General features: G+C 36.2%; 1 protein-coding gene and 1 pseudogene across 6 annotated transcripts in view; one reads left to right on the top strand and one right to left on the bottom strand.

Moving 5' to 3' along the window:
- LOC135223940 (uncharacterized) overlaps positions 1–21,630 on the top strand; it is a 219,286-nt pseudogene extending 197,656 nt beyond the window's left edge.
- The window catches only part of LOC135223528 (biogenesis of lysosome-related organelles complex 1 subunit 1-like), an 86,321-nt gene continuing 80,213 nt past the window's right edge, over positions 17,901–24,008 (bottom strand). For 2 of the 6 annotated variants that reach the window (XM_064261999.1, XM_064262005.1), the window contains exon 5: positions 23,243–23,428. In XM_064261999.1, the coding sequence (XP_064118069.1) occupies positions 23,379–23,428 (50 nt within the window). In that variant the 3' untranslated portion in view covers positions 23,243–23,378. Of the gene's footprint in view, positions 18,392–23,242; positions 23,429–24,008 lie in introns of those variants that run through there. The other 4 variants (XM_064262002.1, XM_064262004.1, XM_064262003.1 and 1 more) reach the window with 4 other exon arrangements.

The raw sequence follows: 24,008 nt of genomic DNA, 5'->3' as shown, positions 1-24,008 counted from the left end.
TCTTTTGCCAATTCTCTGGTGTGACGGACTTGGGGTTACTATTGTTGTCGATTAAAATATTTTAGATAAACAGAATGATTTTGATTTAATATTGTTATATGTTGATAGTTTTAATACTGATATGTCAGTCTTTCCAAGTTCATTTTCGTTTGTTAATATCTCAGAAAACTTTGCTATACAGTCAGATCTGACTTAAGCGTTTCATTTAAAACCGCCCTCTCTCTCTCTCTCTCTCTCTCTCTCTCTCTCTCTCTCTCTCTCTGAGCAAAAATATATGAGAATGATTAATGAGTGTTTTTGTGCCTTTGGGGTGAGTATTACCTCGTCGAGGCCACTATATTCGTATATGATCTGAGACCTGGTGAAGGATTTTGTTCCGTTAGATTGAAAATTACCTCGACGAGCCATCCCATTATTTCTGCATGGTTATGGTTGTAGGCCCTTTGCGTGTCATTCTCTATGCTGCGACCCATTAACAGTCGACTGATCGTCAGGTAAATATTGTAAATCACTACTTTGGCCAACAGAGGCACTATGTGGATTTGACTTGAAATGGCCCAATCGCTGCGTCCTTCCCTTGGGGTTCAGTCCCGGGTTCGCTCACTGAATTTTACCAACGATTCCTTGACCTGTCTTGACCTACCTTGTTGAGCTCCTTTGACCTATGTTGACCTACCTTGTTGAACTCCCTTGACCTATCTTGTTGAACTCCTTTGACCTATCTTGACCTACCTTGTTGAGCTCCTTTGACCTATCTTGACCTACCTTGTTGAGCTCCTTTGACCTATCTTGACCTACCTTGTTGAACTCCCTTGACCTATCTTGACCTACCTTGTTGAGCTCCTTTGACCTATCTTGACCTACCTTGTTGAGCTCCTTTGACCTATCTTGACCTACCTTGTTGAACTCCCTTGACCTATCTTGACCTACCTTGTTGAGCTCCTTTGACCTATCTTGACCTACCTTGTTGAGCTCCTTTGACCTATCTTGACCTACCTTGTTCAACTCCCTTGACCTATCTTGACCTACCTTTTTGAACTCCTTTGACCCATCTTGACCTACCTTGTTGAGCTCCTTTGACCTATCTTGACCTACCTTGTTGAGCTCCCTTGACCTATCTTGACCTAACTTTTTGAGCTCCCTTGACCTATCTTGACCTACCTTTTTGAACTCCTTTGACCTCCTCTGACCTACCTTGTGAGACTCTTGACCTATCTGTGACCTTCCTGACCTATCTTGACCTACCTTTTTGAGCTCCCTTGACCTATCTTGACCTAACCTGTTGACTCCCCTTGACCTCCCCTGGCCGAATACTGGATTACGAAGTGATAAGCAAATCGTAGCAGAGAAGCATCGTAGTTATCCTCAGAGACAGCCGCCCCTTCCAGCCAGGCTACAAAGGCATTTGTAGCCTTTGTTCGCCTTTATTGTTAGTTTAAAGAGGGCCTCTCCTTTGGGCATTTATTTATGGAATGTGACAAGGGTGTTGATTGGAGGCTTTTGTAAAAGGGGGGAAGGGTTGTTTGTGTGGTAGGGTGGGGACCTGTCTTGAAATCAAGGTGATGCTCTGAAAATGAGGAAGTCTCTCTCTCTCACTCTCTCTCTCTCTCTCTCTCTCTCTCTCTCTCTCTCTCTCTCTCTCTCTCTCTCTCTCTCTAAAAAGACAGGTTAGGTGATCGGGAAATGTATAAGAAGGCAGAGAAGTCTGTAGTGTTTGTGTGTGTGAATTATAAGTTTGCGACGTCTGCTTAGTATTTCTTAGATAGCAAAGCCTGATTATTTATTTATTTATTATTTATTTTATTTTATTTATTTATATCTGCGTGAATGATTTTGTTTGGTTTTTATTTAAGAGGACTTCATTATTCCAACTTAATCTTTCTTTCTGCCAAATCCTGCATCCGCGTGTGTGTAAATTTATTACTTTTTTCTTTTTTCTGCCAAATCCTGCATCCGCGTGTGTGTAAATTTATTACTTTTTTCTTTTTTCTGCCAAATCCTGCATCCGCGTCTGTCCAAATTTATTCATTTTTCTTTTTATTCATTCCATTGTTATGTCGAAGTCGTTAGAACGCATTATGATGCATATACGTATATGGAACATTGTACACATCGTAATAGAACGGTACACAGCTCAGCGCTTACGTTGTTTAGAACAGAACGCGGCTTTTTTTTCACGGATTTTGTTATTTAACCTTGCTCTGTTTCCGCCGATTTGCGTCGCATTTCGGTCGGGGTCGGAGTAGTCAGTGTGCGAAGGAAGTAGCGTCAGTGGAAATTCCTATTTGTGTGAGGTCACTTTTGTTGTTGTTTATCGCTCTTAGGAAAGGGATATTTCGTGCGAGACGCGTTTCTCAAATTTGATTATAAATTGTCCTTTTTCTTGTGTCGGTCTTAGAAAGAGAAAATTTCGTGCAATTCTGAATTTCTGTTAATTCTCGCCCTTTTTTTTATATTTCATGGGAAGAAACTATGAGAAAATCTGCCTTATTTTCAGTTTTTCTTTATGGGTTCGAGGAAGAGAGAGTTTTATGCCAATGCGAATGTCAGTGATAATCGTCTTATTTTCTTTATTTGTCGCATGCAAGGAAAGCATCCAAAACAAGAGTCTCAGCTGTGGCTTATGCGATCCCGTTTTTCTAATCTGCAGAAAGTTGAGATGGCAATTTCGATAAGACCAAACACGACTGCTTTACGATTTCGTACCATCTATCTCTCCGAAACACTTTCGCTTGAAACTGATTTCTTTTTTTTTTAGAGGCTTTGCCTCTCTTATGCACATTTTTTTTAAAGACAAATTCCTTTGCTTGTGTCCATCTACAACGATAAAAAGAAGAATAGTAGTATTATCATCCTTTATTTCAGTCCGTGTACAGTAGCTATATAGCTTAATGATAATGATAGGCGTGACGTAGGTATTTTCACCTTAGTTTCTTTGGTTGGTTAAAGTTGATAGAACAAGTGTAAAAAGTAGGGCCGGTTGTGTGTTGAAAACCAAGGACTGGAGCTTGACCATTTTTCGTTTAGAATCGGGTCCATGTTATCCTTCTGTTTTTATAATCAAGGACGATGACCTTTCGTGTGTTTAGAATCAAGGTCGGTGATTGCTTTCTTTAGAATCGAAGACTTTGATCATATTCAAGTTTAAAATGAAGGACAGTGACTTTTTTTTTTTTTTTTTTTTTTTTTTTTTTTTTTTTTTTTTTTTTTTTTTTTTTTTTTTTTTGCCCTGTTTCGAATTGAGGACCTAGATCTAAGTATGTCTTTAGAATTTTTCGTGTTCAGAATCAAGGACGGTGACCTTTTCAAATGCGTTGAAGTTCACAAACTGTGCTGTTGTAAGTGTTATATACTTACCCCGCGAATCAATCCAGAGTAACGATCACCTCAGCCTTCATCCGAAGATGTTCCCATTGATAGTTGAGATCCTGAAGATGGTAATGGTTGCTTGTGGTGGCGACCAATACCAGTTTTACATTTCTTCTTCTTCTTCTTCTTCTTCTTCTTCTTCTTCTTCTTCTTCTTCGTGTCTTATGATCCTTCCTCAGTTCCTCGTTGGACGAGCGGTTTTCGCGCTCGGCTGCCAATCCGGTGGTCCGGAAGTTCGAATCCCGGCTTTGGCCAACGCGGAATCAGAGGAATTTATTTCTGGTGATAGAAATTAATTTCTTGATATAGTATGGTTCGGAGCCCACAATAAGCCGTAGGTCCAGTTGCTAGGTGACCAATTGGTTCCTAGCCACGTAAAAATATCTAATCCTTCGGGCCAGCCCTAGGAGAGCTGTTAATCAGCTCAGTGGTCTGGTAAAACTAAGGTATACTTAATTTTTTTTTTCTCCTCTTTGACTTTCGGCTTTCACTTGGAATGTTGATGTGTGTTGGTTGTTCTGGCTTGGTTGATAACTTCCTTGCGACACACTGTGTTTAGGGACAGTCTTAGACATAGTTGTTTCCTGTTTAGACCTTAAAACAGAAATATTATCTTTTCCTTTGCTTTTATCGGTGTACGGAATGGGAACACATGTATTCCGTAATCTTCAAGAGTATCCAGTTTTAAAATATTTAATCTTTATATATATACCAAACCATTCCTTTTTTCTTTTTCTTATCTCGCTTCATCTTCTGAGAGAGAGAGAGAGAGAGAGAGAGGAGGAGAGAGAGAGCGAGAGGAGAATGAGAGGAACGGAGGAGAATATGCTATCGCTCCTAGCGCATGCCCATTTTTTCTCAAATTTTCTTTGCAGGTTGTTAAGCCATTTCTTTTAGGGTATCTTAGTGCAATATTCTTATGTACCCCCCCCCCCCTCTCTCTCTCTCTCTCTCTCTCTCTCTCTCTCTCTCTCTCTCTCTCTCTCTATACCAAAACTGTTCACTTGAAAATGAGGACTATTTCTGACGGCTCTTCATGCATATTTGCCTCGCCTCAGATTGGCCCTGTTAAGACGTCCTGGGCCCATCTATGGATTATAAATGCCTCGCCTTCGGCGAATTTCCTTATTAAGTGGCACTCTCCCCGCATTGCAGTGGTTTGGAGCGATTGCAGTTCCTTGGTGCCCAAAGAGGAAGATTGGTGCGTGGCCAGCAGCAGCCGGTGGCGTTTTCTTTGGGAAACTCCAATTTAGAACACCCAGTCACTTAGCTTTCGTCCTCGGATGGAGTGACCTAAATTATCCTCAATTCGAAATGGGCGCGCATCCATGCGGAACCGGCCCAAGACGCTTATTAACTTGCTGATGATATCAGATGATCAGTTTTGTTTACTTTTTCCTACGGCTCCTCGAAACCACGAGTTCCTAGTGTGACGATACAACACTTTTGCTCGCGAGCATCGGCTGGATGCTGGCCAAAACCACGAGCAAGAAATGACTAGTGTGATACCAGCTTAAGAGAGAGAGAGAGAGAGAGAGAGAGAGAGAGAGAGAGAGAGAGAGAGAGCAAACCTTCAACAGAATCCAATATGTGGGAAAATAGAGCCCAAAGTTTCGAAAACTGCTGACTAAATTGACAGATTAGATGGATGATGAAAAAATCAACAAGCAAAAATAGTCAGAAAGATGACATGCGGATTGTTGCTGACAAGACTTCATGACTGGATCCGAGCGGCTTCTGAAAACGTGACACTCTCTCTCTCTCTCTCTCTCTCTCTCTCTCTCTCTCTCTTCTCTCTCTCTCTCTCTATCTCTTCTCACTCAGTCTCTCCTCTCTTCTCTCTCTCTCTCTCTCTCTCTCTCTCTCTCTCTCATGTGAAACTTAAATCTAAGGTTTTTTTAATGCATTTTTTTCTCTCAGAATTTTACAATTTAACATTAACCAGAATTATTTTCGTTTAAAAATTCAATGTTATTTCAACAACAATTGTTTTACAGTTTACGTTTCTCAACGAGAATTTGTCTTTTGAAATTACAAGGCTGACGGTCAACAATAACGGCCACTTGTTAGGAATTATATACGTTTATTGCAACGCGAATTCTTCATTCATGTGGCACCGTAGCAGTGCTTGCTGTAGAATTCACTTGGTTTTAAGTGAGCCAGAATAATTCTTCGGTTAGAATTCCCGTAGTTACAAGTGGTGAAGAATAATCCTTTTAGAATTAACTTATTTACAAATCAACGAGAACAATCCTTTGTAGAATTCATGTAGTTACAAGTCTACAAGAATTATTCCCCGTTTAGAATTCACGTAGTTTCAAATGAGCAAGAATAATCCCCTTTGAAGTCACGTAAGTTCAAGGCAGGCAACAAAAAATTCACATTTTAGAATTCACGTGGATTCAAGTCAACAGGGATCATTCTTCGTTTAAAAATCACGTAGTTTCAAGTCATAAAAAAAATCCTCGTTATAAACACCACGTAGTATTGTGTCAACAAGAGAAATTCCCATTTAAAAGACCACGTTGTTTTGAGTCACAACAAGAATGAATCCCCTTTTGAAATGACGCCAAAGCGTTGTGTCTGAAAATTGACGACAAACTTTCCGTGTGCGTGTTGCAGGAAGTGAGAGGTGGGAAGTCTTTCCAGAAGTTAGGTTACGCCGACGTCAACTTGGCGGAGTTTGCCGGCTCTGGAGGTTCCCAGAGATATCTGCTGGAAGCTTACGACTCCAAGCATCGCCTCCACAACTCCATGCTGAAAGTCACGGTCGACATGACGCTCTTGTCCGGGGATCCCTGCTTTAAGCCGTAAGTACTGTCTGTCTGTTTGGTTATTTTTCTATTTCTTTTTTTTTATGAGACTCCGAGAAGGCCGTGTCAGCTCTAAGGAAGGTCGGCACTATAAGGAAAAATGGGCGTCAATGCCAATGGACTCTTTTGTGATGTTAATCTGCCTCTGAAAAAATAAAAACAAAGTCAAGCTCTATAAGATACAGATTTTATTTGAGAATTCATTCTCTGGATGTGAATGATATGAATGAATAGCTAATTATTATTGTATTTATCACATATTTTCACAGAATTAATGCCAAAATTCCATCAGCTTAGCTTGCAACCTTTCAAGGAACGTCATATTAGTCGGTGCATGAAAATAACAAAGAAGATTAATATAGACTGGTAGCCTATATGTATATAATACATGCAAATGTGAAGTGTATAGTTATTGCCCACTGCAAGTGTAAGAATTATTCTCAGAGTATAGTATTAATAAATGCCACAGGACCTTAATAAAAGGAAAAGTGTGTTTTAAGCTACTACTTTTGCCATGTTACTTTTTTAAGTTTTTAATATTATTATCTTAGTTTGGGATCAAGAACATATCCTTTGAATGTCGAGTTTAAATGCACTGGAGTTTGTGCACATGCCCCATATTCATATTATTCAAGGAAATGTGAACATGAAGGTAGCTGCAACATGTATACATGATAAGTGATGTAAACCCACAGGAATTTTGGTATGTATTGTTAATAATCAAACATTGGAATTCAGCATTAAAGTGTTAAAAGTGTGTGGACAGAACTTGGTAGATCTAACCTCTAAAAGGAAAATCAAACATAATGTCAATAATTTGGGGATGATGGTGATACTACCTGACCATTATCATCTTAATTATTATTATATTATAATTCATTGTAGATAGTAATATTATTAGACCTTGTCATAAGAGCTAAAATAGTTATATATACCTTGCTCTAAAAAAAAAAAAAGTTATAATACAGTCCAATGGTATTTTGTACTTTTCAGACAACCATCTAGGGGAACTAAATACCAGCCATCAACAGATATTGGGGTCGAAGAAGTTCCGCCAAGTAGACCAACATCGGGATCTTTAGCGTCTCTTACTTCGTCTGGCTATGATTCTCTTACCAAGAAAGTCAAAGGTCAGCTGCTCTCAGAATAACTTGAAACCACATGATAAAAATAATTAACTGTGTCCATAAACATTGTTTTCATATGTTTTGTCATAGTATGTGTACTATTTTTTTGAAATTATAGAAGCTGCTTGATAAGTCAAGTTTATTATCTGGAATTCAGTAAATGGCCTTATTTTTATGAGAAGCATTTGTATTCCATTCATGCTCATTTATACTTCAGAAGTTATTGCTGATGGCGAAGAGGAGAAGGCTGGGGTGGAGACGCTCCAGGCCATTCAAGAAACTCCTCCAACACCAGTCATGGTTCTCATGCCTCTGGGTATGCATCCATTAACTCACAGTCTGACAAATCAGGCCATATCAGGTTTGTAGCTTTTTTTAGTAGAGCATGTTGCACTGCTAATTGCATGGTCTGAAAGACAAAAAAAAAAAAAAAACTAACAGTAGTCTGTACACTTTGAGTAGTAACTGCATAGTTCACGTTTTAATGTTAAGTTGCTCTTGTTGGTGTGTTTATATTATGTACATGAATTGATTGGTTGTTTTACACAGCTGTGTTCCTTCCATCACCGTTTGGTCACCGCACTACCTCCACTCTGCCTCCAAGCGTAGAAGCTTTCACCTCTGCCCTACTGACACCAGTATCACTAACAACCAACTTAACCCAACTCCTAAAGGCTTACCACCCTCTAACTCGTCTGGACAGTTACGGGTTATCCCTAGCGGCCAGTCCCACTCTGTTACTAACACCCCTACCAAGTCAGCAAGGCATAGCATAGTGGTGTGTAGCAATGAATTTTCCTCCTTCCTGAGTGACTCTGCCCCTTCTTCCATGCTGTCTACTCCTCTTCCTTCCCGTTGTGGATCCTTTTCTGTAAGTCTCTGTGCAGACATAAGTGACTACCAGAGGTCCTTCGTGACCTCACCCCAACAGTCCTTGTTGTCTGTCGAGATGTTACAGTCCGCACTAGCTTTAGCAGCGCATGCAGATAAACCCAGCAGGAAACTGTCCGTTGTTACGGATTCCATTCAGCAGAACAGGTTAGCAACAATTTTTCAGAAATTTTTTAATGTTTTCATTTTAATTGATAATACATAATAAAACCTTTACTTTTATTTGTACCATATTAATAATTAAGGTGAATTTGTTATGATGTATACTAGGTGTATTTATACCAGACAAAATATTTTGAACAATATAAAAAGTGCTGCCTAAGTTAATCATGTAACATATAGTATGTGTGCTGTAGGACATGAAATGGGAGGTCACTTTATTACTCTTTGGAGTAAAAACTTATGACTTGCATTGTTCTCTTTAAAAAGATAAGGAAATTATAATACAGTATAGTGTTAACCTAACCTAACTTTACCAGTGAAAGAAGACTGCATTACTTCAGCCCATTGCTGGTGACAGACATGGCTCATATTTAAAAATCATAGGACTGTGGATCACAGAAGTTATATCAAGATATTTAAAGTAGTGGTACTTAGATGAACAATTCCAGGTATCATTTAAAGGTTGAGCCGCTTATTAGCGGCAGATGTAAGGAGCAGGCCATTGCAGCACACAGGTTTTAAAGAATCCAAATATGTACATGCATATGTGTTCGATCACTCTCCAAACCTCTTTTAAGATAGGAGTGGAAGACTTAGGAAGTGGCTATTAATGGGTCTGCAAAATGAACTGTCATGTCCCCAAAACCCAATATGGATGTTAAGGTCATGTTTTGCTAGTGAAATCTATCAAGCCATAAGAGATAGTTGAACTGTGGACCATGACACTTTGAAGTCCTGGCAAAACTAACTGAACTTTCATGGCTAGTATCCATAAAATATCATGAATCATCAAGAAATATTATGTTTTTTATTTTTAATCTAAAATATGTACTTTAATTTAAACAGCATTTGCTGTTGAAAAAATGATAGTATACATTTTTATTTTCTCTTTCACATGAGAGATGATAAAGGTAATTCATTTGAGTTCATGTAATTATAATGTCTCAATTTTCTTGTAGGCCTGTAGCATGCGCTCTTCTTTGAGATATGTACTTTTACATGTTACCATAGTTTTGTGGGAGTCAAGGGTGCAATCTCTTGTTGCTTTCTCTTCCAACCCTATTAGTATTAGCTTAATTAAGGATTCTTGTGTGGGACATGAGGACATAGAAGATTCTGCAGGCTACTGATGTTTCTTATGTACACATTTAATTGTCATTATCCCTCCAAATTAAACATTTTTTAGACGGCAAGTCACCTTTTACTTAAAGACATTGATTAGAATACGAGCATATTTTGTTAGTGGATATTTCGGTAGTGTATTCTTCAGTCTTGTACTTAAAGTTGATTTCATAGGTGCAGTTCACATGCTTCATTATACTGTATTATAAGGTACATGTAGACATTGGCACTTTTTCTTGCACCGAGTTAATACCTCTTGGAATGAAATGGCATGCCTCAAGTTGCAAGAGGAATGAGATGCATGCCACAAGGTGTCCACGTTTCAACTATTTTGAACAACTGTTGGTGGAGCCTCTCATTTTGTGCTTTAGTTTGATGCTCCATTTGGTTGTTGTCACAGATGAAAAAGAAAATGATAGTTGAGGATTAAAGGACATTTTTAGCACAACAGAAATACTGTTATCAAAGTGTTTTAAGATTAAAATATCTTGCTTAAGAATTTCACAAGTATGTCAGTATCAGTGAGGTACAGTAAAGCAAGAAACCATTATTCCTGTGGCTAAAACTTTTGCCATAACTGTGCTATCTGGCAAGAACTAAATCATTATGGTAGCCTCAATAAAATGTCAAGGCTTCAAAAAAGTATTGTATCTCAGACACCATCTTCAAGGTGTCAGAGGCTGTAAAGCAACTTAAAAAGAACCATAAAAATGAGCAAATGTACTATTGTATGATTTTTATCTGTTTGCTGTGGACAGAACAGGGAAAACTTGAAATACAGGTACATTTTAATATTGCAAAATATGTAGGTTAGGTGTTCTTTGTACTGTCCTAAAACAAAACTTTCATTTAAACTGATACAAACTGACATACAAAATTAAAATACCAAGGCCCAGCCCTGTTCACAAGTCTGTGAACATAAACCTTTTCAGTAATGCTCAGAGCAAGTACAGTAGGTTGCAAGTAATGAACAGACCATCCCAAGAGATTCCCTCCAGTGGTGGAAACTTGCGTTGGCACATGCGTATCTGCTCGGTTAAAAAATGCCTGCAGCATGCAGTAGCATTACTTGCACGTTGTGTGCCTGAAACACTTGCACAAATTTAACTAAAAATTTAGTTATCTGGATGCACTTTTAATATAGTCATTCATGTATTAATAAATTACTACTTGCATTTTTCTTCTTACTGAATTGACATTTTTCTTACCATAGCTGTCTCTAGAATATAACTTTGGCCAGACATTAGATATTTCAACATCAATTTGATTGAAAGAAGACATTCTTGACATATAGTCATTTATTTCCACATTTTCAAGTTGGACACCGTAACAAATTTCTGTTTCGTACAGACATCAGTGTTTCTCATTGAGTGGCTCCATACCATACACAGGTAAAGGAACAAATGTTACACAATGCCATTACGGTACAGGTAGAGCAATTATCAGTTACCTAACACATCAAATTTATCAAAGCTCTTACATTTCTTAGGAATGGATTATTTCAATCCCTTTTCAATTATTTGTTCATAATATCATCCCTCTTTGGTTAAGTAGATCACTTTCATAAGCATGGCCTTATACTCTACGAAGTCCCTTTGTCCAGTAGTAATATCAAAGACAGTGAGTGTGGCCAGGAGAATAATATGCAGTGTAGTACAAGGTTTCCCAAAAAAATACTGTATTAATTTTTGGGAGGAATCCTCTGGTGATAGTCATGTTTCCTCTCTTCCGAAGTATGGTTTGACACCAATTCTGTTTACCTGGTTTGAGCAGTGGAAACCTTAATTGTTTCAAGCCTTTCTTACTATTACTTAGACTAGCCAAAAATGACTACTTACATACATTAAAGGAAAACTCAATATTTTTTATTAAAGGCTATAGTAATATCCAGCACTAGGACTCCATGTGTAAAAATGGAATGAATTCATAACAAATGCAACATAAAAAAAATCTTTTTCTCAGTCATTTTATTGTATCTATCTTCCATTCATACTGGAAAAGTCACAGTTTATATATTGTATTTCTATCCAAGTTCTACTTAATAGTGTAGTTTTGCATTTGGACACTTCATTTACTTAAGTGGCGTGTAAATACGCAACATGTGTATGTATTGCTCTGGTTGAATTACTTTATATTAATACGTAATAATAATACAGTAATGGTATACTAATCTCATATTACTCTGAGAAAGTTTATAAATCTTTATTTACTGCTTTGGCTACTAGGACATAATTTGTCAAATTAAAATTTAAAATGTCTCACAAAATATGAAATTTCTGTGCAGATATTCTTTAGATACTATAAGTATAATTGCTGAAGTAACAGCTACAACATTATATCCAGGTTGCGTAGCGTTCTAATCCCAGGGCCTGAGACCATTGCGTCTTGAAAGCTATCCTTATATTTTTCTTAAAGCTTCAGGTTTTGGTTGAATGCCTGATTTTACATGGTGAAATAATTAGCATAATAAATGCCACTTGTGGAACAAGCAGATAAAGGAAGCGCCTTTTGTTTGTCAGTTTTACTCTTATTTTTGAGGCTCCTTGGATGTTTTGTAAACTATGGCATGTCCACTTGGTTCATTATAAGAGACTGTAAATTGTTTGCCTTTTTAAGTTTTTATTTCCTAATTCTTAGATTACCCTGATCCTAGGGTTGAGATTCCAGATTTCCACCAATAATTTATTCTTGTGCTAGCTAGATCATATAGTGGACTTAGTAGAAACTAGTAGCAGTTGTAAGAAACATAGGAGAGATATTTTAAGTTAGAAATGGAATCCAAATTAAGACTAGAGTGGGTATTTCAGAAATAAGTGGCCTGAAGGATCAGATTTAATTCATGGTACTGAGACAACGCCCCTTAATTGCAGTGCTATCAGATAATTCACCAAAGATACAGTAAAGCGTATTTTTGAGGAAAGGTTTCACGCTCGGCCACCAATCGTGGTTGGTCCGAAGTTCGATTCTTGGCTCGGCCAACGCGGAACCAGAGGAATTTGTTTCTGGTGATAGAAATTCATTTCTCTATATAATGTGGTTCGGATCCCACAATAAGCTGTAGGTCCCGTTGCTAGGTAACCAGTTGGTTCCTAGCCACGTAAGAGTATCTAATCCTTCGGGCCAGCTCTAGGAGAGCTGTTAATCAGCTCAGTGGTCTGGTAAAACTAAGATATACTTAACTTGAGGAAAGGTTAAGGCAAAGTTTGTTTCATTATAAACTGAAGGATCATCAGAAATGACAAGAAACAGGATATGTTATGTTAATTAAAGAATAAGCATAAGTTTGAAAGGGATATCTTTTCATGTTGGACAAGGAATCATAGTGTAGTATTCTGTGGAGAAGGTAATTAAAATAGATTACATATTAAAATTATTAAAACAAAACTAAAGGAGAGTAAAACTAGATACACATTTTTTCTCATAAAGGAATGGGTTTTCATATCTTTATTTTTTATGTGAATTTATTACCATTGACATACCAGTCATTAATTTAAGACATGCCTAAATGTTATCCAACTGCCTTATTTCCCTCTTTGAGATTATTTATATACTTCTCAAAAACCAAACTTCAATTTAATGAAAGAAAACTTGTGACCTAGAAATGTCTAGTTCTGAATTAAATTACAATTTTGGGAAGCAAGAAACAATTATTACTAGGATCTCCATGTGTCAAGGTTTGGTGGTAGGCTTCACTTTAATAAATTGTGATTATACTATAAATATATTGTAGACTATTTGAATTTGTTACCCCTGATTTCTGAGCTGGTAATTTATTTATTTATTATTTTTTTTTTACTGAAATTTATAGCAGAAGTACTGTATTGGATTTTGTATGTACCTGAGAATTTGTGTACTACTTGCTTCTCATATTGCTGGATTCAGTAATTAACAAGACCACCTTTGTTTTTTAACGTTATTTGTCGGTTATTATTGCAATAAATAATTAATACTTTGAGGGAGAAGTTAATGAACATCCGTATGAAGTAGATAATCCCTTATACTTGAATGCATTTTAGCTATTAAAAACAAATTCAGTAGGTGACTGTAAGTACAGCAAGAGTGAGCGTGATTGGTTGTTGGAGTGATTGGTTGATTAAGTTTTGGTGTGTTTTATGTTGGATGACTTCCTGTACATGCCAAATGAAAACTTTTGTTGAAGGATTGATAATGTGTAGCCCAGATAGAAAGTGAAAATTGTGAAGAAGGGGCCAGATCGTGGGAATTAAGGCAAAGTCCGAGAATTATACATAAAGCTTGGAATTAGGAAAGCAAGAAGTTAGAATGGCTAAATTTTATGAATGTAATTTTTGTTACTACTCCATTACTGAACGTTTTGCCTTATTATTTATTGACCGTAGCTATGAAACTGTTGACAGATATGTGTTACGATGTAAATAAGTCTGATTTTCAAAGGAAGTGAGGTTGATTGTAAATTATTTGGTGTTAGAAGTCCCAGGGATAAGAAAGCAGTTATATTGGTAGCTGGAAAACATGAAATATAACAATAACATAGAAAGTAGATTAGTAACAATAATAACTTGGAATGTTTGAGATTTACAGTAAGGGTGATAATGTATGAACTGTACCATATAATTATTTATTATTTTACAAACTAGAATAGCTAATTGTGGGGGAGGGGGAGTTAAGAATGGACATAGATGAAATTACTAAAGTCAGAGGAACATTGGATTGCTTACTTTAGTCGGGAAGTTGAATGGAAAAATTATGTACAGACTGCAGTTTTCAGTTGTAAGCATATCTCAGGAAAAATGGCCAGAGATGTTAATTTGAATATTTTAAGAAATAAAACCTTAGTGTTTTAAAAGGAATAACTGGTATAGAAATAGTATTTAAAATTTTAAGAATGATAATCTCACACAATTGATGGAATTGAAATTTGAATGCAATCATGTTTAGTTATTAGAAAGACTAATGAGGTTTGAATCAAGGGTATGTTTGGTCTTTCTGGTAATACATTATAAGTATTTATATTTGTGATGATGGGATTACAGAAAATAAATGTGCAAGCTAGATGGAAAGGGAGAAAAGCTTACTGCTGATGTTAGTATAGGAGAGAATATTTTCTGTGAATGGTGGAAGTATAGGAGAGAATATTTTCTGTGAATGGTGGAAAGTTTTAAAGAGCTGGAAAGAGCATGTACTCTTTAAATCTGTGGTTATTTAAATTTTGTGTAAATTCAATATTTTGTTACTGATTAGTTGAGTAGTCAGAGTGCACTTCACCTTCTGTGGTATGAAATTCTTATGATGATGTGATTTTATAAATAAAATTTTGCAGCATTTTGTGACACGAAGTTCAATAATTTACAAAACACTTCTACAACTCCATAGATATCAACCATTGTTTCCAAATTATTTACTTTTTCAGAGTAACCAAGGCATTTGCTGAAACAAAATTATGTAAATGTGAACAAACACATGCATGGACTTGTTCCTTTTGATCCTGGTGTGATTTGTTTACAGTACATTGTGGGATATTTACAAGGGTTATTTTATAAATACCCAATGGTAACTTTTCAATTCTGCTCTTTCAAATTGACCCTATTTTGCCTTTTTGGGTTGACCTTACAATTGAACAAGCTTTCCTGCATTTAATGCAGATTAAAACTGTTTTCTACTTTACAGAGAGAACATTATTGGTCTTAGGAGCTTGGATTACACACTTCATTTTGATGAGCATTGGAAATAGCAATCAGTTTGTCTCTGAGGTGATAATGCACCCATTTCTTAACAGTGTGTGCCTTGAGCCACCCACTGTAAGCAATGCTGAAGGTTATTACAGTGTTCCATTGTCACCAGTTCCCAGCTCTGCCAATGCAGAATCAGAGGAATTTATTTCTCAATGTTTTTCGGATCCCAAAATAAGCTGTAGGTCCCATTGCTAAGTAGCCAGTTGGTTCCTAGCCATGTAAAAATATCTAATCCTTTGGGCCAGCTCTAGGAGAGCTGTTAATCAGCTCAATGGTCTGATAAAACTTAAGATATACTTAACTTTTCCATTGTCACCCTCTACATTGCTGTCAGTTCACCTCATTAAGTGCACTGTAGGCATTATTGAAGGTTGTTTGCAGCTTCCCTTTGGTTGCAAGTTTCACCCACTTTTTAGCATTTTACTTTAACCTTATTCCCGCTTTTCTTAATTCTTAATGTGTAACTGTGGGATTTTCTCCCAGTTCTACCTTTAATCTTAGACTTCTTTATTTTTTGGATTTTTTTTTTATCTAGCTGTCCAACCACTGCAACTTCTTTTCAGTCTCAGGTGCTTATTGGCCAAATAATGCTCTAGTGCTTGGCTTGGCAGCTTAATTTCACAAATTCAAATCAAATCAAAATAAACCTTGCCACCTAGTTGGTCTTATTTAACTAATTATCATTCAAAATATCTGCTGCACAGTAAGTGAAGAACTACAAAATTGTAGGAATTTTGTTGTTAAGTTACCAATAACTTTTAAAGTTGACAGGTGGTTTCTTATGCTGATACACTAAAATGAGAATTTGTGAAAAGGACCTTGCAATAGTCACTAACCTTAATGTTTGTGCTTCCAAAAAAATCGGGATGATATTGTAAGTAATCCTTTAACAAGGACTGTAAGATTTTTAATGCTTAGTTCAATCTTACGATGCTTTTTCAGCGCCGTAACTTGATGTTACATCAGGTTACGGTGCCATAAGCTCCGTCTACAACACTAACAGCAAGAATAGGCATCAAGTTAGCAGGGCTCATACCCTGTAATTTCATGTAACATCAAGTTACAGTGCTGTGACCGCTGTTAAAGCACCGTTAACGGTGAAAAAAGTACTTGCGACAGAAATCAACTGGCACGGCGCTGGAACAGATCCCCTGCTGTAAGCTGAGGACACATTGTATTTAGTATTTCCTGAACAATAAGTCTTTGATGTAAATTGATCTTTTGTTCTTGGAAAGTTGATATGATTGTGAAGTAGACCCATGAAACTGAGGTGCAATGACTTTGTTTCATTATGTGAGAGTGCATAGTTGATGGGACTACAGCATATCAAAACATTGAAAATTTAAGGTAATATTGAGTATTTATTTCTACTACATAGTTCTTTACTTGGCTGGTATGACACCCCTCATATCAACTTGGTGCAGGACATTTCTCTTTTATGGGCAAAATATCTCTTGAAGTTCACAACAATAGGTTGATTTATGTAGCAATTGCCTTTCCTGTAAAGACATTTTTATTAGTTTAGTTTTTGAAAGATGCTCATTTTTACACTGAGGTGGGCTTGACTTTTTTTCAGTGCTTTGGTAAGCGCCACGCTCATCAGACTAACGAAACTGGTTTACTAAAGTAACATTTTTATCTGAGTAAATTTTATTTTTCATTAATAATTCTTTAATGGGACATCATACTCGTTCGTAGATGTGGATAATTCCGACTTTTTTTTCTGGAAATATAGCTTTACTTGAATTGTTGTTGACACTTGCAGTTCTGCTCAGTACTGAAGGATATTTTTTCTTGTTGCCTTTACCCGTTTTCTGTACATTTACTTGATGGTTCTACTTTTCCTGATTTAAATTGGCCCTTGTTTTTTTGGTTAATTACTTGGGGTAAACTTTTCTTTTACACAATGCTACTATTTTGTTTGAAAGGTTTTCCCAAATGCCCATTGTAAATCAACTGTTTTAATGCAATTTTTAGTAAATTTTAATAGCTCTCATTATGGAAAGTAACCTTAAGAATTCTAGATCGAAAGTCTGCCAGGACATTTAGCCTTCTACCATTCATTAAATGGTATATAACATTAGGTAAAGGTAACAATGCCAGCCAAATATAACAAGTTTCTTTACAATACCAAAACTGTAGTCTAGAAACTACTGTACAGCCTTCTGGATAAGTCATCTTAAAGGTTATCCTATCCCTCATATTCTTTGCAAAGGACTATCCACAGCAGTAAATACAAAAGGACCTATGAGTGTCAAGTGTTGAACATGTTTTCTCTTTGGATGGTTGGTAGATGTGAAGGCCCACTTTAGAAACTTGAGACCCATCCACTTGTGTATCCCATAAACCATACTGCAACATCAAAATCCAGTGTTAGCACAGCAACTATTTGGAAGACTAAATGGTGTCTGTTTATAATTTTCATAGTATCTTTATATCTCCTTGCTCTCTCTTTATGTATCATTTGGATGAGTTTTTGTCCATATTTCAATTTTGCAAACTGAGAGATAATAGTAAATGTTCTCCATAGGAATATTCTTTTGAAATGTTCAAATGGTTTAAATAGTGTCAGTATGAGGCTGTGACAAGGTATTGCTCAAAAGGCTGTTTTTAATCTCCATACAGTATAGCTACGTAGTAGCTGAACATCTATAGATTATGGGTACAGTATATGTAATAAAGTAATGTAGGCAGTCAAATATCCCTCTTGTTTTGGTGTTTTATTTCCTTTATCTCATATTAAGAAATCTTGCTTATCATGTTGAAGTGCTCCATTTATATTTACAAATACAACTTACACACTATATACTTTTGAAGGTTATCATGTATTGTTATTCTTCAAAAAATATTGACTTGGGCAGAAATTTCGTAAGGAAGAGCATAGATTAAACACTCAATCATGATTGAGTTTTGAGAAGCACATAATACCTTTTATAACAAAAACCTTGCTGCAAATCCAAAATTTTTGTTAGCTGCATTTATTTATTTATTTTTCTTTCCAGAAGTAGCAGTGCAGGTTCAGGTGGCATGAGTGATGGAGGGTCATTGGAACGTACAGCAGTAAGTCGTGCCAAGAATTCCAGCACCGAAGCTAATAAAGAATCCAGAGTTGATGCGACCCGTGTTGATGCTAATGACATCATCAATCAACTTTTTGAAGACACTAAGTTAGAGTCACTAAAACCAGATGACTCTGCTGAAAGTAAGAAAATTATAAATGTATCGCTTCAAGTAGAGTAAGGCTGAACTTTTTTTTTTTATAATACAGTACATGTCATGGACTAAGTGGTATATTGAATAGCAAGAAATTCCTTGTAAAAACTGGGAAGTACAATTAAGCCAATGTGTCAGGGATGTGATTAAAATGTGTTTTTGACTATACATAGGATTAACTTTTTCAAGATGGAATTTTTGTGGCTCTGTATCTGTTTTATGGACTTTTTTTTATCATACTGGGGAAGGGATATTTATTCTGTATTCATTCAAGCTATAATTGAACTGTTCAGTAAAATCTTGCAATAATGGAACATATCCCACCCATGTTACTGAGGATATATCTCACTGACAAGGCCATATTTTTTTGTCACAGACTGGTCAGAAATTTGTTTGAAGTTCATTACTAAACAGACTCACAATAAAACTTAAGTAGCTCCTCTCTACCCTTCAGCTTCAGACATTCTGGAAATTACATTGGTGGATTATCATTTCTCTGGGATCTTTGGTGCATTGCCATAACTTGAGATTTTCCAACTCACCTAGTAAACCTTTATGGTTGTGAAATAGTTCATTCAGTTACTAGCTGCATAGTTTGTTTCTGTGAACTGTTAGTTTTAACATACTTTATAATGGAAATGATTAATGACTTTTTTTATTTATTTCAGCATCTGGTTTGCAGTTGTACATTGGAAAGGATGGCACAACAGCCTTGGGCGGTTTGAGTCTCAAATCAGGAGAATACAAGCCTGTGGTGTTTGATAAGAGATAGCAGCAGCTGCAGTAAAACAGGGTTTCATCATTATTCACAAACAAAAGCAGAGAGCAGTTGGGCATCAATTTTGAAATCGTATCTGATTTATAACTTGCACTACCCTACTAGTCCCGTACAACCAGTAACGAGGGGTATATTGTATAGATGTCGCATGTAATATACGTTGTAAGTTGATATTGTTGATAAGGTTTCAGAATTGACTCCTCATAATTTTACCTGTCATTGAGGAGGAATGGCTGTATTGCTTCCAAAAATCAAGACTGAAGTGAATGGTGCAAGTTTATGAAAATGGAAAATGTAATAAAGGCATTAGGAGTCATTACGTAAGGAAACAATGGACCCGATCCCTAATAATGTAGTTAAAAATTTTGTGATATATGGTAACAGGTGAAAAATTCTCTTAATATATTTTTGATGTGTATGAATGCTAAAAGTGCTTGAGACTGTTGTGAAATTTCAGTTATATCCATTCCTGCTTACCCTGAATTTTTCTCAACAAAATCTTCATAAACTGTCACTTTATTCTACTGTGTTTGATGTAATGTAAAAGTGCCTTCTGTGTAAAAGAAGATTGGGTTTGCTGAATTCTGTTTGATTCTAAAATGTATACAGTATTGACAGAATTTACAATGTTTCAACCTGCGAACTGTAATCTTCAAGGCATTTAATTTCTCCACATTCTGGTAGCTAAACGTAATTTAACGGCTATGGAAAGTGCACAGCAAAAGCTACAATATTCACTGATAGTACATAAAGCACAACATTGCAAATGATCTCATTTGCCCTTGTTATTTCTAATTCTCTCTCCCAGCGTGTACAATAATCTTGAAAGATTTGTTGGTATGTATAATGAAGGGCAAAGTCTGTCCTCCCCCTTACCCAATCTCATTGTGAATCAAAGTACAGTGTTAAGAATTCTGCAGTAGATTTAATATTGTTAAGTTGGCACAAATTTAGAAAATTAGTATCATTGGTTTCTCATTAATTTTGTGCTAGATTTACCTAAATATGAAAGTTTTATTTTGTCCAGAAGAAAACCCTAGGGACATTCAGATAATTGTTAACCAATGTTCTTGTTAGGATTCTATACAATTTTCTTTCAATGACGGGAGTAGATTCAAGGCAACTTATTGAAAAAAATAGCATTTGGTAAGTAGTTTTTAGACTTGTAGAAAACTTTTCTTACCAAACGGTTGATAGAATTTAAAGGCCAGTTTCTGCTTGTATGTCAAGCAACTCACTGGTCCTTTCTATTACATTAAGCCAGTGTCAATTACTCAGCAGCTGTGCCATGGAGAGTACTTATGAAATAATATTTTGACGAATGAAAGCACACCTTGATTTTTAAACCAATATCCTTTTTATATATTTGTTATTGAACATGAGCACTTCAGCCACATTAATTTTATAGCTTTAATAATTGGCTAAAGAAAGTCGCTGTGAATGTAGTGACACAACTGTGAAAGTCGAGGGGATGTTTATTAAAAACAAATCCTTATTTTTTTTTCATTTATTCCAAAGAAACTTTAGCAGTTTCTTTATTGGAGATGTGACATAACGCTAAAGAGTAATCATACAGGTTTCTTTATTTTTGGATTGTTAACATTATTGCACTGCTAAAGAAGTAAAAAATGTCATTACAAAACTAGTCAAGCACTAACTGCAAATATACTTGGGTGCTTAAGTGAAATGGAAGAAATATTTATATTGAGGCCATATAGATTAGTGTGCCTTTCACTTTTTTTCTTTGTAAATAATTATGAAGATAATTGGGCATCGTATGGAAACCTCTTGACTGATATGGGCTCTTAATTTTTTTTTTCACGAAAATTATGCCATTGTCAGAATACGTTAGCAATGCACAACATGTTGTAGATGTTACCCTTGGCACGAGTGATGCATATGACTACAAGATGTTTGATGATACAGGTGATATTTTTTAATATATGTTTAGTAATGTTATTGATAAGCTGCCAGATGTATTTTGATGTCTTCAGGTTTTTTCACCGTAACTTTTGTATGTCATGTTGTAAGGGAATTCACTCGATGAGAATTTTGTATTTATTGTTATATCATAATTATGTATAAGTGACTTCCATCTCGATCTATGATCGTTGCTCACTCACGAGAATAGGACTGAATTTGTACAAAAGTAAAAAAGAAAAAAAGAATGCCAAATTTCAATTTTGTATTCGTTTGTACGACTGAAAATTTCATGGTGAAGAAAAAAGAACAGAACTTCTTTATTGACACCATCCTAAACATTTAGCATAATTTTTTTTGCCTGGGCATGATGATGATCCAGACATAAATAAATGACAATAGAGCCCACATTCCACAACAAATGTACCAATGTTACCTTTCAGACTTCTGTGTGTAGTTCTGTTTGTAATTTACTTTGTAAATAGAAAAATAACAATTATTCAATAAAGTCCATAAACTTGGAACATTTCAAGTATTGCTACTCCTTTTTCTTGTTGATGTTCAGCTAAAAATATGGCCAGTAAAAAGAAAAAAAGAAAAAATAAACTACCGAATCAGTGATCTATGCCCTTCAGTCTGAAGATTTGGGGTAAGCAAGAGTGACAGCTTTTCACTGTGGAAACTTGAGAAAAGTTTGTCTTGATGTAGGTCGACAAAGTTAATGACCCTGAGAAAAGCCTGTCTTAATTGGTCAAAAAAGTTAATGATCCATGAACAGAAGCTTTACCTGGAGAGACTCCTCTATAACACTGAACACATAACTTAGTCCATTTCCCTAGTATATGCTTTAAGTGAGGTTCTTTGAGGTACCTTGATATCTCTTGCAATGAAAACATCTCGAGGGAACTGCTGGATAACCTCCAAGCTTGTAGCTTCGGGGGGTTTGTACCAACCAATGATACTCTCTACATGTAGCCGATAGAGTAGACCATAAGTGAATCTCTCTATGTACCTTAACCAAGACGGTGAACAGATTAGGAAACCACTTGACAGGATGTCACCCAGTGTCAGTCTCAGCCCTAGTGTGATCAACATAGCAGATCAGGTTAGAGGAAAGGTGTAACCATCCAGATTGTCCAAGAGGTGTTGCAAGGTGCCTTCCAAAGCTGCCCAGGGAGCTAGCACTGGGGAGCAGAACACCAGGAGTTCCATGCTAAGCTGCATGGCAATCAGACCAATCGTGGAGTTACCCAACACTCAAACAGCCTTTCTGCTAAGAGAATGTGTAATAACCACTCTGTCCCTATGGTAGCTAGGCAATAGGGAATATACAGGATATGAACTGAACTTCCTCCTCAAGCATCTGCCTTGCTAATTGACAAAAGTGAAGAGAATCCATATCCCTGCTTACTGACATGCCACAACAGCCAAGCTGCTGCTCTTCAACACTATACACTCCAAGGGCAGTACATACTGTTCATGAGCGTAGGCTGGGGCCTATGATGATTATAATAACAAGCACATATGTTGATTGGCACCTGCTTATGTCCTTTACACATTTATTATTCACTTTTCTTTTTCAAATTCATGGTGAACAAAAAATACCATACACCATACATACAATGAAAAAGATTAAAAATTTCAACTTTACAGTCGGCAGGAGTATACAGCCAGAGTCCTCACCAGTAGTCAAAGAAAAAGTGCTTGATGAGTGCAGGTTTCCCATCACTCGCCCTCTTACCACAGTTAACTACCTTGCTACGAAGTTTCAATAGCCAATTCCAGGTTGCAAGAACAATACTCCTGCATGAAAGGTGATGGTCTAAATATTACACACATTAATAAACGATATTCTGATGATGAATCAAATTTGTAACATGCACTCATCCTTGCCTATTGGTACAATTCTTGGAACATACTAAAATAAAAGTTCATCTTCTAGGAAGGGTGTACTTTTTGAATTGTAACAATAGCATTGTCAGGCATGAACAGTAGGCAAAGAATTATGTCTGTTATATATATGTTTGCTAATTGAGCAGATAAGAAGAACACTGACTAGAGCACTAAATTGTCAAACACTTGCTATATTTGTAATCATTACAAATATGCTCAGTTACCTTAATTAAAAGACTGAAATCTATTCAATTATTTAAATCATACCAATACAGATCATTATACATTAATCTGAAAATATCACATTCTGCATAAAAATGACAGATCACAAGATAATTACTAATATTTACGTGAGGACTAAAATAAATATGCAAATATCCTAAGTTGTAGAACCACCACCACCACCTCCGCTTCCAACTTGCTGTTCAACTGCAAGAAAAAAAAAATCAATGGAACTGACACTGTGAAAAAGTGCATTGGTTTTATTTATTACGTATTTAGGACATTAGCATAAAGATTATGAAGTTAAACAAGACTTGAATCTCATTTCTAGACTCATGGTTCTTAAAGTATTCAATCTCAATGACAAGTGAACATTTAACTTGGTTAAACTGAGGGAATTTGAGACGAATGGATGCCAAGTTAAATAACAGAATGCAAGAGAAGGGGACATGGAAAAAATACCTTGAGTACCTACAATGCACCATTCAAGGTACATTTCAAATGATACAATTCTTAGTAGGATGGTGACAAGTGACAAATTACTAAAACCTAAACAACCTTCAGAGGAAACAACAAAATATGGTTGGTTCTTAAAATTACTTGTTCAGCCAATCATAAAACTACTTCAATCCCCTGCATCCTTAAACATCAGGACATGTCCTTTTAGAGTAAAAAAAAAAAATTCAATAAATACATGTATTGTATATAGTATTCAAAATTCTTTGCAGTGTGAAATGATTAATCCACATATCTCCTACCATTGCAAGAAATGTCTTGTTACTTAAAT

The sequence above is a fragment of the Macrobrachium nipponense genome, chromosome 10 (genome assembly GCF_015104395.2).
Source record: "Macrobrachium nipponense isolate FS-2020 chromosome 10, ASM1510439v2, whole genome shotgun sequence".
NCBI lineage: Eukaryota > Metazoa > Arthropoda > Malacostraca > Decapoda > Palaemonidae > Macrobrachium > Macrobrachium nipponense.
This window is presented reverse-complemented; position numbering and strand designations above follow the sequence as displayed.